The sequence below is a fragment of the Grammomys surdaster genome, unplaced genomic scaffold, assembly GCF_004785775.1.
Source record: "Grammomys surdaster isolate TR1022 unplaced genomic scaffold, NIH_TR_1.0 317, whole genome shotgun sequence".
Taxonomy (NCBI): Eukaryota; Metazoa; Chordata; class Mammalia; order Rodentia; family Muridae; genus Grammomys; species Grammomys surdaster.
In genome coordinates this window covers 1,731,770-1,744,388 of record NW_021604736.1, presented here as the reverse complement: position 1 = coordinate 1,744,388, position 12,619 = coordinate 1,731,770, and the positions used below count along the sequence as shown (strand labels likewise).

General features: G+C 43.6%; 1 protein-coding gene across 2 annotated transcripts in view; it reads right to left on the bottom strand.

Moving 5' to 3' along the window:
* Positions 1 to 12,619, bottom strand: part of Arhgap26 (Rho GTPase activating protein 26) — a 387,278-nt gene that overhangs the window by 169,478 nt on the left and 205,181 nt on the right. For both annotated transcript variants that reach the window (XM_028777886.1, XM_028777885.1), the window contains exon 12: positions 10,856 to 10,892. In XM_028777886.1, coding sequence (XP_028633719.1) covers positions 10,856 to 10,892 — 37 coding nt within the window. The remainder of the gene's footprint in view (positions 1 to 10,855; positions 10,893 to 12,619) is intronic.

Genomic DNA, 12,619 nt, shown 5'->3' with positions numbered 1-12,619 from the left:
ACACCACACCACACACATACAATACACATACCCATGCCACACACACATACACGCCACACACACACACACACACACAACACACACATACACACAACACACACATACACCATACCACATACAGCGCACATGTTAAGAAGGACAATCTGCAGTCTTTGTTCAGTTTACTGAGTGAACATACTTAAAGAAATTACTTGAGTGACTGTGAGTATGCACCTAGATAGAAGCCTCAGACATCTGTAAATGAGGTCAGTAATACCACCTCCCTTATCTGGTTCTTAAAATTATTATGAAGTGACATAGTATGCATCAAACACTTAGCACACTGTACCACATGTAGTATGAACTCAATAGACATTAAGTATAATAATTAAAAGACTGGACTCGGTGACAGTATGGACAACCTTTCAACCTCTATCTCAGCTGCCACTTGATTTAAGGGTTAGAGAAGTGCCCAGAGCCCTATAACATACTGCCTTGAAGCCCAACCCCAGGGTTTCAGGGGTAGTTGTTACCAGTCTGTTAGTACAGAGCCCACATCATGAGGAAAAGGCAAACGTTAGGCTATGGCAAAATTATATGCTGGCTGCCTCTGTCAGTCTAAAGCTAAGAATGGATTTCTGAAATCTCTCCCAGGATAAGCAAAAAGGCTCTGACTGCCTGGGCAAGTTCAAGGAACCCCACTGCCAATACTGTCCTTGGAAGATGGTCACGTCACACACAACAGCTGGGAACTGAAAGTATCTGAGGAGTATTTCCCCCCCTCTCCAGACTCTGCCTGTAGCTAACGCACACTAGAGTTGAGACATCACTGATTTAGTAAATATAATTCTAGCTCAGAAGCCACAGCAACCATGTCACAGGCAGGATTCCTAGCAAAAGGCAAAGTGCAGAAAGCCAGAGCCTGCACAGCCTCTTGTCTGACTCTAACTGAGCGGAAGAAGACAAAAGGGATTACCACAGAAACCTGCATGGACCAGCAGGGAGAAGAAAGGCCAAGAGGGCACAGGGGAGCAGGCAGCATGGAGAAGAGTCTGCCGTAGGTGATCCCTGGCAGGCAGGATGGAAAGCTAGAGGGGAAGGTACACTCAGCTGATTGCCTCGTGGACCAGTGCACAGGAGGGCAGGCATTGCACCCATTAATGCTTCCACTCTGCTCAGGTTTAAAAGGGGAAATGTTCTATTTATAAGCTACCCAACAGGGGAGACCTGGCAGCTTTTGGATGGCTCTGATCCCAAAGGGATCCTTGTTACCAGTGGCTGCCTCTTCCTGCCTCTCTACTGTGGGTGTTCTAACAGCAAAGGGCCAAAGGTAAGTGAAAGCAAGGGGGAGAGGGAATCCCCTTTTCCTGCCCTTTTCTATTTTCATGAGAATGTGAACCTTTGATCATGAAGGCTGACAGCTTTAGAACCCTCTTAAAAATAGTGGCCATGCTAACCCACCTAGGCTGCCGCAGTGATCTTCAAGGGTGAATCTCCTTCCTGTCTGGCAGATCAAGGAAAGCCAAGGCACAGAGATGAAGAGAACTGAGAATCAGAGGGACAGAACTAGGCAAATGCAGAGTGATGGCAATGCATCCCTGCCCATCTCCTCTCCTGATCTTCAGTCTTGTCTCATAAATCAAGACGAGCCTTAATAAAGCACCATCAAGCACTCTGATTTGAGTGACAGCCTCAAGAATGAGAATGTAAACAACAGGGATAACAGGGAGTGGCTCTGCTTGTCCAGAATCTCTGTGGGATGCCAGGGTACCATGGTAAAGCCCCAACCCTGAGACTTAGAGCCATCAAAGCATATGACCCTGGCTCACCCAGGTCTGAGCACGAGTATTTGAGGAATGATTGATGCTAATGGTTCTAATATGAAGATTCATGTGGAGTATCAACACAGTGGCAAAAAAACAATATCTGACAGGTTAGAGTGGTGATTCTCAACCGTCCCTATGCTGTGACCCTTTAGTCAGTTCCTCATGCTGTGGTGACCCCAACCATAACATTTTTTTTTGTAATTCTGCTACTGTCACAAGTCAAATCACAGTGTAAATATTTCTGTTTTTCTGATAGTTTCAGGCAACCCCTGTGAAAGGGTTGTTTGATCCCCCCCCTCCAAAGGGGTCACGACCCACAGGTTGAGAACCACTGGGTTAGATACTAAAGACTGCTAACAGAATTCCTTCTAATCTCCCATGTCTGGCTGCATATGACTGCATAAAGAAACAAAGCAAAGAATCCACACATGTCAAGAGCAGCAGGAGCAAAGGACCCCAGCCATTGGTTTTCCTACTTCTCAACTATGTCTCTTAAATTCCATTTGCTCTGGTAAAACACAGAACTCCATTTCTATGGGTGATGGCCATTCGCGTTTCACTTACCATTCCCCCAGCCAAAAAATCCCATGCCATTTTAACAGACTAGTTTTTTAAAAGTTCACCATGTGTTAAGCGAAGAGTTAACAAACTATACTCCATGGCTAAAAGTCACCATTGCCTGTTCTGCAAATAAAGCTTTACTTGCCAGTGTTCCTCCATTCATTCCCGTAGTGTCCATTGCTGCTTTCACGCTAGTGCAACAGAGGAGCTCAACAGTTCTATAAACTGAAAGTGTTTCCTCTCTGCCCCCTTACTGAAGAGCAAGATCTCTGTGGTAAATGATGGCATTTACAAAATCAACAAATTTATTGTACTCACACCTCCTGTTCATAGCACACTAAGTAAGTATTAGAAATGCAGGCTACCAGGATTATGAACTGCCTTCAGAGGGCTTCAAGACGGACAAAATGGCTACCTCCCTCTTTCTCCTCACTGCTCCCTGCAAGAGCAGATCTGTCAGTCCAGTGGTTTTTCTCCACTCTGAGCTTTTCCTTGTTCTTTTGTTTGTTGCTTTTTTGGTTTTGTAACAAAATCTCACTATGTTGCCCAGGCTGGCCTAGAACTCTCCATCCTGACTTCAACCTTCAAGTACATGCACCACCATCCCCAGAAAGAGTTTCCTTGTCAGTAACAGTTTGGCCAGGTGACAAGAAGAACTGAAGCCAGAAGTGATTAGGTACTGACATGTCAGATACTGTGCTCAACTTTAATCCTCACAGTGAGTTTGTAAGACAGGAATATTGATATCTCCATTTCCACAGGAACGATAATAAAAGTATAGAGGGTCAGGCCATCTCTCTCCAAGGATCAAGGGCCAACATGCTAATCTGTATCAGCTCCACAGCACCTATATGAAAGCACTAATCAACACAACCAAACTTACCCTAAACAAAGCACTTCAGGGTACTGAAGAGGTGGTTCAGCAGTTAACAGCACTAGCTGCACTTCCAGAGGACCTGGGTTCAATTCCCAGTGGGTACCCATGTTGGTTTGAAGAGGGCATCCAGATACCCTGGGACTAGAGTTACATACAGTTGTGAACCAATTTGCCAATTAAGCCAAAATCCATAGCAATACTGGAAAATACATATAGGACATCATTTTAAAAATTCAAGAATAAATAGCTGTGGACTTACAAATTAGTTTTACTGCTTTTGAACATCAGTTTGCTATATTTCCTTAACATTCTACTGCAACTTCATATTATTTAATAACCAGAAAGAATATATGTTTTTAAACTGCTTCAGAATAAAGTTTGGAGATTCAATGTCCACATCCTACAAACAAGGGGGCACAACTCTAGCTCCATACTGAGAAGTCACGGTCTAATCATTGCTACTCTCCCCGCCTCCCAGTGTGAACAACAAACTGAGAAACTGTAGTGGGTTCTTTAGCATAATTCAGATATGAGTGGTTCTCATAAGGGTACTAGATGAAAAGCCAATTGCAAGGAAAGGGTGATAAAGACTTTGCGAACAGAGCATCTACTGCTTGCCCTTCTTCCATAGAAAAGGGACGTCTGTGTTTTCCTTGCTGCTCTGCTGACTGCACCAACAGCCTTGCACATTCTACATGAGCGAGCCCTCTACCAATGAGCCACAGCCCTGCCTGGAAGTTTGCATTTTCTAAATCTGTTCATTCTAGATGAAATCCCATCTGATGTACATTTTCAAATCCATCAGCTGGGGGCATTTTACACAAAGGGTACACTTGTTGATGACATGCATATCATACACGCCCCCCCCAACAGAACTGGGCCATCTGTCTGTTCTAGGTGCTCGCAGGCTCTGCTGCACATCTGTACATCGTGTCAGTGTCTGAATGTAGAGCTATCTATTCCAGCTGAAGGTGTTCTCACTCCTTAGTATTCACCGTTCTCAGCAGCGTCTGCCCTTATGTACAGACAGGTATTTACTAGATGAGGACCTTCAGGAAGCCTGAACTCCTAAAGTTTTGTACAGTAAGAAGTTCTAATAGGAGTGAAGAGGAAGTGTTAAACAAGCATAGGAAGCAGAGTGAACTGCTGCCATGATATTCTGAAAAGCCAGGTGCTCAGCATTTGGCTGTGCTCTGGTCCATGAGGAGGCAAGCCTGCAGCAATAAAGACTCATGATATTAAATAAACCCGGTTAGCCTATTGATTTGAGTTGTGTCTCACATAGAGGGAGGTGGCACTATAATCAACTAAATTAAGAAACTGAGCTGTCTCTGTCCCAATCCATCAGCTTTCAGCCTTTAAATATCTGGAGAAGCAGAGGGAAGCTACAGTTCTGGGGGTTTTTTGTTTGTTTGTTTGTTTGGTTGGTTGGTTGGTTGGTTGGCTGGTTGGTTTTGTTTTTTGTTGTTTGTTTTTTAAGCTAACCTTTGAGGAAGTGAACAGGTAGTGACATTTATTATTTAAAACTTACATCCTAAAAGCCTTAGAGTCTCTCACTGGACTGATGTGGCTTCTCCAGTATGTGTGGGTACTTTAACTGCTCCTCAGTTGGAAAAGCAGCCTAGGCTGACAACAAGCTTTCCTAGTTTCTTCACCTACTTTTGACCTGAGCTGAATTCAATTCTCTGAATCTTTGGAGAATAAATCTCACAACTGTAGCCAAAGGTCAGATGTAGAACAAAACTAACTCAGCATCAAGGTGGCAAAGGAGCCAGAAGAGTAGCAAGGAGAACAGACCTGGCCTAGTGTAGAGCCTACTCTTGTAATAGTGGAGAGGGGATGGTGACACTGGGGTGGTTGCCTGCCAGTGAGAAGCTCAGGAGCAGGAGATCATGGTCTTCTTCACCAACAGTAATTCCACCCTCCCCTTTTCCTTTCCTGTTCAATCAGAATTAACCACCTGGAGAGAGAGAGCTCTGTGCTTCTGACATTCTGCGAACAACCAAAGGAGAGTTCTCTGTTCACAAGACTACTGATACATGATGAGCAACAAAAAGAGAAAGTTGTCTTCTGTCTTTACTATTTCTGAAAAACTTCAACCAGGAACACACAAGACCTCTAGGCAGAAAACTCAAACCAAAATAAAAGGATGTTTGTCTGAATAAACAGAAAGATGTTCAGAGTTCTTGGAGAAGAGGATGAGATTACAGGTAATAGAAATAACTTTGCAAGTACATGGGGAAAGGATGGCAACTGTCTCTGAAAAATGGACAGAGGACATGAGCAAGCCATTAAGAGAAGAGGATGCCCAGAGGAATGGCAGGCAATATGAGCAGACACTCAAAACTCTTTGCTTACCAGAGAAAGATATGTGCTACCATGTAAATATATGAGACCAGTAAGAAATCACAGGGCTGAGTGATAGAGTTGGCAGGAATGGGGAAATGCACATGTAGGGCTAATGGAACTATAGCCTGAGGTTACTTAACTAAGCCTATCATGGACTAGCAACTGGACCAGAAAGTCTAACCCCAGGACGGCATCACACAAGGTCACATCATAGAGATGAGGAGATAAAAGCACATCTCTTCAAAACCAGATGATACACCTTAGAGTGGGTGGCAGGCAGGGGCACCATCTAGATCACAAGGAAAGATGTGGATGGTTCCTAGCACATGCTGAAGGGACAAAGACAGATCAGAACAAGACACATAATTTAAGAACACGGCTAGACAGAAGATGCATTTTTACAAGAAATGTGCTTTAAAAGTGCAATCTAGAATAGTGGCCTAAAGGGTAAACTAAAGTACACAAGAGGGAAAGAGATAGAAGAGAACAAATGAAAACATAAAATGGGGGGCTGGAGAGATGGCTCAGCGGTTAAGAGCACTGACTGCTCTTCCAGAGGTCCTGAGTTCAAATCCCAGCAACCACATGGAGGCTCACAACCACCCATAATGAGATTCGATGCCCTCTTCTGGTGTGTCTGAAGACCGCTACATTGTACTCATAAATAAAATAAACTCTTTAAAAAAAAAGAAAAGAAAACATAAAATGGAAGATTCACGAAAATAGTGTGGAGGGAAGGAAGACGCAGGCTCTCTACCCAAGACCTGAAGAGAACATGCAGAAGATAGAACAGAAGTTGCTGCACGGAAGTGTGCCTGTTTTTGTCTGTAGTCCTCTTCTCTTTGGCAAGTGAGCACTGTGAGAGTACAGCAGTCAACAGATGCCATTTACAAGTTGGTTTAATATCCACAGGCACTGGATTCCCTGAGAGAAACATCACAGTCAAAGTAACAAATTCTGACAGGTCCACAAAAGAATTCCCACCAGCTATCTGTCCCCTCAGAACATGCTGGCTCTATGACAAGAGGTTTGCATTCAAACTTCCATCAAAACGTTTAAGAAAACAAAATAGCTACATAGTTTTTATTTGCATACTAACATTTGGAATTTGGTCAGAAAAGCAATACTCAGTCCTTAAATTCCTATCAGATTTACTTCTTACCTTTAAGAGAATTTAAACTGGGGCATTAAAAAAATGGTACAAAGACCAAGATCCTAAGCAATAGGGAGCACTATGTGTGTCAGATGAGCCCAGTAAAGATGAAGAGAGACAACAGTGTCAAGGTGTGGGCTGGAGCCAAGTGGTAGAGAATCTGCTCTGCATACCCAAGGCCCTGGGTTCAATTCCTAAATAGGAGGGAGGTAAGAAATGAAATGATATAGCAGAGGATATTAATACCAAGAAAGGAAGGCAACACCAACCAGATCACTAATCCATCGCTAGCCTGGAAGTCAATGAAGAGCAAAACAAACTGAAGCAGTCTTGAAAAGGTGGCTACTAGTCTTCATTCTATCACTATCTCTCCTTCTTCCTACATAAAGTGTATTCCACAACTGACACAAGCGAATCCCCTCAGTCTGTGAGTAACAAGAGGCAGAAACAGATGCTCCAGCAGAGTCTGCATTCTTCATTAAGGACTCACTCTGCACCATCCTTTGTTCAAGAAAAGGAGAATAAGCTTGTCTTGTGTTCAGGAAAGCAACCACTGGAGTTGGGTAAAGTTTAGGCTAACTTGTGTCCTGGGAGCTTATTAGTCTCAAGTTCTTCATCTACAAGTCAAGCCAAAGGATCCCAACAAACTTAGTCTAATAAACCTCTAGTACCTGACACGTATTAAGTGGTTACTAACAGCTCTTGCTGTAAAATGCTTTACTAGCAGACAATGTAGTTTACATGGAAACACACTAGTAACTTAACATCCCCAGAAAGCCACCCTCCATCCTGATTTAGTATTTGATGATTAATGTAGCTTAAGACACTTTCCTATCAAACACCTAGATTCGTCCCATGACTCCTCCCTTTATTTTGTCCACTGCCCTTATTTTTAAAATTCAGTGATCTGCTGCAAGCATCAAACATTAAGAACTTCCTCATTCAATTTTTTCTTCTTTTTACATATTTGTGTGTGTGGTATGTTTGTGTGTGTGTGTGTGTGTGTGTGTGTGTGTGTGCGCGCGCGCGCGCGCGCATTTGCATGTGTGTGGGGTGTGTGTGCATAAGAAGCCCAAGGTTGTTGCCTGGAAAATTCCTGGTTCATTCTTCTAGGTTATCCTTTGAAGCAAGATCTATTCATCAAATCCAGAGCTTTCCAACTAACCTAGCTTCACTAGCCAGCTTGCTCAGAGATCCTTTGTTTCTGCCTTCAAGGGCTGGGATAATACCTGGCTGCCACGCCCACTGACATGTCTGTGGGCTCCACAAATCTGAACCCTGCTCCTCTTGCCTTGTACAAGTACCCTGACTGCTGAGCCATTGCCACAGCCCTCCTGTCTTGGTTTCTCCCTCTGTTGCTATGATAAAATACTCTGAGATAAAAGCAACTTAAGAAACTAAATTTAGGGCTCAGAGATAGCTCAGGGTTAAAAGCACTGGCTGCTCTTCCAGAGGTCCTGAGTTCAATTCCCAGAAACCATATGGTAGCTTATAACCATCCATAATGAAATCTAGTGGCCTTTTCTAGCACTCAGGCATGCATGCAGACAGAACCATGTATACATAATATATAATAAATAAAGCTTAAAAAGACAAAGTTTATTTGGCATATAATTCTGAGTTATAGTTTAGCAGTTTAACTTGAAGTAGCTAGTCATATTACATTCACAGTTAAGAGCAGAGAACAAGGAATGAATGAATGAATGAATTCATAGTATTCTGCTCCTTTTCTTCATATCACTCATTCCAGGGTCTCACCCACAAAACAGTGCTGCCACATTCAGAGAGGATGTCCCCAACCTCAATTAACTAATCCAATTAATTAATTAATTAATCCAATTAAACTCTCTCGAAGGCATCCCCACCACTAACAGAACCTATGCATTTCTTTACAGAGGCGCCCTAAGGGATTCTACAGACTCTGACTATGGAAACTTGCTACTTGCATCCTCTTGTTAAAGGATGCATACTACTCTGAAATTTACTCCATCTAACAGATTCCTTCACACTCTCTTGTATTTTAAACAGTTTTGTACTTTAGAAAAGATCACTGGTCACTAGCCACTTCTGGAAAACTTCCAAAGACCAGCAGGAGCAATTAGCATGCCCACCAATAAAATCATTTCAGATAGAATGTTTCAATCTCTTGACACTTACACAGAGAAGCAGGTTCATAAAGTCAACAGGTGCGGGTAAGCAAGCAACAGAGAGCTGTCTGAATGTACTCATCTCCACAGCTCTTGGGGTCTCTTGGAGTCTTTACTAAGAAGCTCTATGTCCCTGCCTGAGGCCAGGTATGAGAAGATGCTCTTTCAGCCTGCTGGGTATCCATACTTCCCAGTGACTTCCCTAATTTCCCCTGAGAAGGCTTCCTGCTCCCATTTCATACAATATTCAAGAAACTGTCTACCATAGTATACTGTTTTTCCTTGGGGGGGGGCATACGACATACTCACTGGACAGGATCTTTCCTGGGAATCTGACTCTTCACTTCACATCCTACAAACAGCATCCAGAAGGCCCCTTATTATTGACTCCTGCATCTCCAGAGCAGGTCTGTCTTCCAGCCTGGGACTTCATTTGCTCCACCACCAAGCCACACTACATCCTTCTATGCTTCTTCACTGACTTTTGCTCCCTACCCCTTAGCCAAAGTTAACCACAGACACTTTAAACAATCTACTTAAATTGGGGTTGGGGGAGAGCTACTTCTTTGTTTCCCTGAATATTTACTTAAAATGTTTTCCTTACTCCATTTTTGAAGAGAAAACAAAACCAAACCTGGTTTTTCTCTCAAAACAAAGAATACAATCTTGTCAGTTGTAGTCATTACAAATCACTTAATATGTTATCTGTATCTTCTGGCAGTGGCTGAAAATATAGCCAGGTTGGTACAGTGCTTGTTTTTCATCTGTGAGTACTAGATTCAAGTCCCAGCACTGCAGAAACTGGGTGTCAGAGTTACATTCATTATCTCAGCACTCGGTAGGGAGGCAGAAAGGTCAGAAGTTCATCCCTGGCTGAGTATTTGAGGCCACCCTGGGCTAAAGACATTTTGTTTATTTTTTGTTATTTTAATCTTTTGGCAAAGTATTTCAGAAAGAAACATCTGTTTCATAATGGCTAACAGTTTTCACAAAAGAAGGAGGAAGAAGAGGAGGAGGAGGAGGAGGGAGAGAAGGAGGAGGGAGAGAAGGAGGAAGAAGAGGAGGAGGAGGAAGAAGAGGAGGAGGAAAAGGAGGAGGAGGAGGAGGAAGAAGAGGGGAAGGAGGAGGAGGAGCAGCAGCAACAACAACAAGCAGTGAAAAGGTTCACACTTCTGTCTACCCAGAGAGGGGCTGTTCTGCTGCACCACCACCACCCCTCCACCCCAGATCTCCTGACACTACTGCAGTTCAGGACAGAGATTTTCTAGAGCCAAGCTGAGGCTGGAGTCATAGTTCCCTTTGTGCCCTTGAAGCACTTCTGAAGGAATTTGGTTTTTGTCTTATGCACTAAGGAGATAATCAGGTTGCTGTACTTGCCCAGCAGGCATCCCTCTAATCACCTTGCCTTCACAGTCACAGGTGCCCCCAGGATGCTACAGCACAGAGCTAGCCTGCAGCAGAAAAGTACTGTGTTCTACAGAGGCTGCCACTCACCTCCATCAAAACAGTATCTCCTCCCCTCTCTACTCTTTCTTCTCAAAGAGCCACATAGGAAACAGAATTAGCAAGCCATCATCCAACCCACCTTACCTATTGCCCTTGCAAGGATGGCAGACTGTGCCAGCGGCTTTGGCTCTCAGGTTGCTGGTTACTAAGCCACTTATAAGTGGTGACTGCAGCTACCATCTTAATAAGACCTGGGACCACCACCTGAGAGAATGCTTACAAGAGCACCACAGAAAGCATGAAGGGTTGTTTAAATGCAAGAGGTCACTACACTCTGGCTAATCCTGCTCTGGAATAACCCTCTGAAGTGTGGCTGACCCAACATGCCCATGGCACCTCCTGGTGGCTCAGCCCTAATGTGGCAGCTTCTCAAAGCCTCCCCTCAAGCCCGCCCCCCCACCCCCCACCCCCCCCACCCCATCCCGACTGCAGACAATTAGCCAAGTATCATACTTACTCCCTTCGCTCTGGCTGTCTTTGTTGGAATTGTAAACCTGAAAAATAGAAACAGAAATTTACTTTATGCACATTTAATACAAGCCTACAGACTCACTGCAGAAAACCCAAAGAAGGAAGGCAATTTCTGCTCCCTGGCCCTCGAATAAGAACCCCCTCAGTAATGACTTACTCCCCAGCATGCACTTGGCTGTTCTCAAAGAAGCATGGATCAGAACCACCTGCAGAACTGTATAGTGTGGGGGTGGTGTGATGGTAGTGGGTTATCTCACCTTTTTAAGTGGCAAATATGATTTGTATGCACACACGCACACACACAAGCACACACACACATTAGAAGAAGAGAATTGAAAGTTAGTTCATAGATCATTAAGCATTAACTGCACACAAGACAATGCCCTCAGCATTTCACAGAAATGATCTCCATCTACACCACAGCCATGCTTGGCAGAGTGCTACACTATTGTACAGCTGGAAAATGTGAGGCTTACAAAGGTGAGATGAGGTTTCACAGCTGGTTAATGGCAAAGAGACATTATAAACTGTTGAGTGCAAACCCTGGGGGTGAGACCAGGTCCCTTTTATTCTGTATGTAGATTAGAATTTTATAGTGAGAAGCTATCACATTTACAACACAACTTCTTGAACAGTTGATGAAAATCATCTAAGAGACAGTGGTCCGACGGCAAGAAGGGAAATTTCTCACTATAGAGAAGACAGTGGCATACTGTAAAAGTCAGCTAGCTGTTCTAGAAAGGTCAAGATAGGAAACAGTAAATAGTAAAAAGTGCCAAGACATACTTAAATATCAGGAGAAAAAAACAAGCTCTTACAAAATTAAAAATTGAACTTTTTGCCAAAAAAAAAAAATTAGCAGAACCAATATTCTTTGCCTATGCTGCAAAAGGCGGCTGGCATTCCGTTTCTCTGGGATCCAAAGACAGGTCTCTATTTCGTCAATTGCAAAACTTACTCTGTAAATATCACACGTGGTCCATAGTCCACAAAGGGTGGGCTGGGCTTGGCTGCTGGCCACGGACTGCCTGTTCCTGAAGTGTGCAGCTATTATAAGAAGTAGAGTGAAGCCTCTACTTAAGAAAACAATCCCAGTGTCAAATCCACCTGTGTAGGTATGGAAAGGCCTGGGAGGAAGCCGGAATCATAACTTAAATATCTACTTATCTATTCAACTGTCCCTGAGGATCCTTTTGGTCACTCAGCTGAGAACACTTGTTTAATCTCTAAAAGAACTAAGCCAAGAATTTCTGAAAACTTAGCATTAAAACCCGAGAAGATGAGTTTTCCACTAAGAAATGCAGAGGAATGGCTGTCAGGGGTGGGGCAATGGGCTAAAGTGGGCCACAGCCTGCCTTACCTTCTCTGGGCCTTTATGGCTCTGTTTAGGAGTTGCCTGAGAATGTCAGATCCCAAATCCAAGAGATCATCCTGCTTTATTATAAATCACATATATTATTATATTTATTCTCTATAGAAGACTGAAGATAAACAGCCACTTAAAGATCAGAGGACAAGCATAAAAGGAACTTCAGAGCTTAAGAAGGATGCTCTGGTGCCTCAGTCTCCACCAGTGTGCACACTTACAAGTCTGAGAGACACAGCATCACAAGAATAATGGCTTTGGCCTGGACTTCCCCACCAGTCACATCACTGGCTGGATCCTATTAGTTCATGTCAGAGACAGGGGTGATAATAGTTACTTGGCATATGCCTACCCTGCCTGCCGTGAACATCCAGTGAGATTATC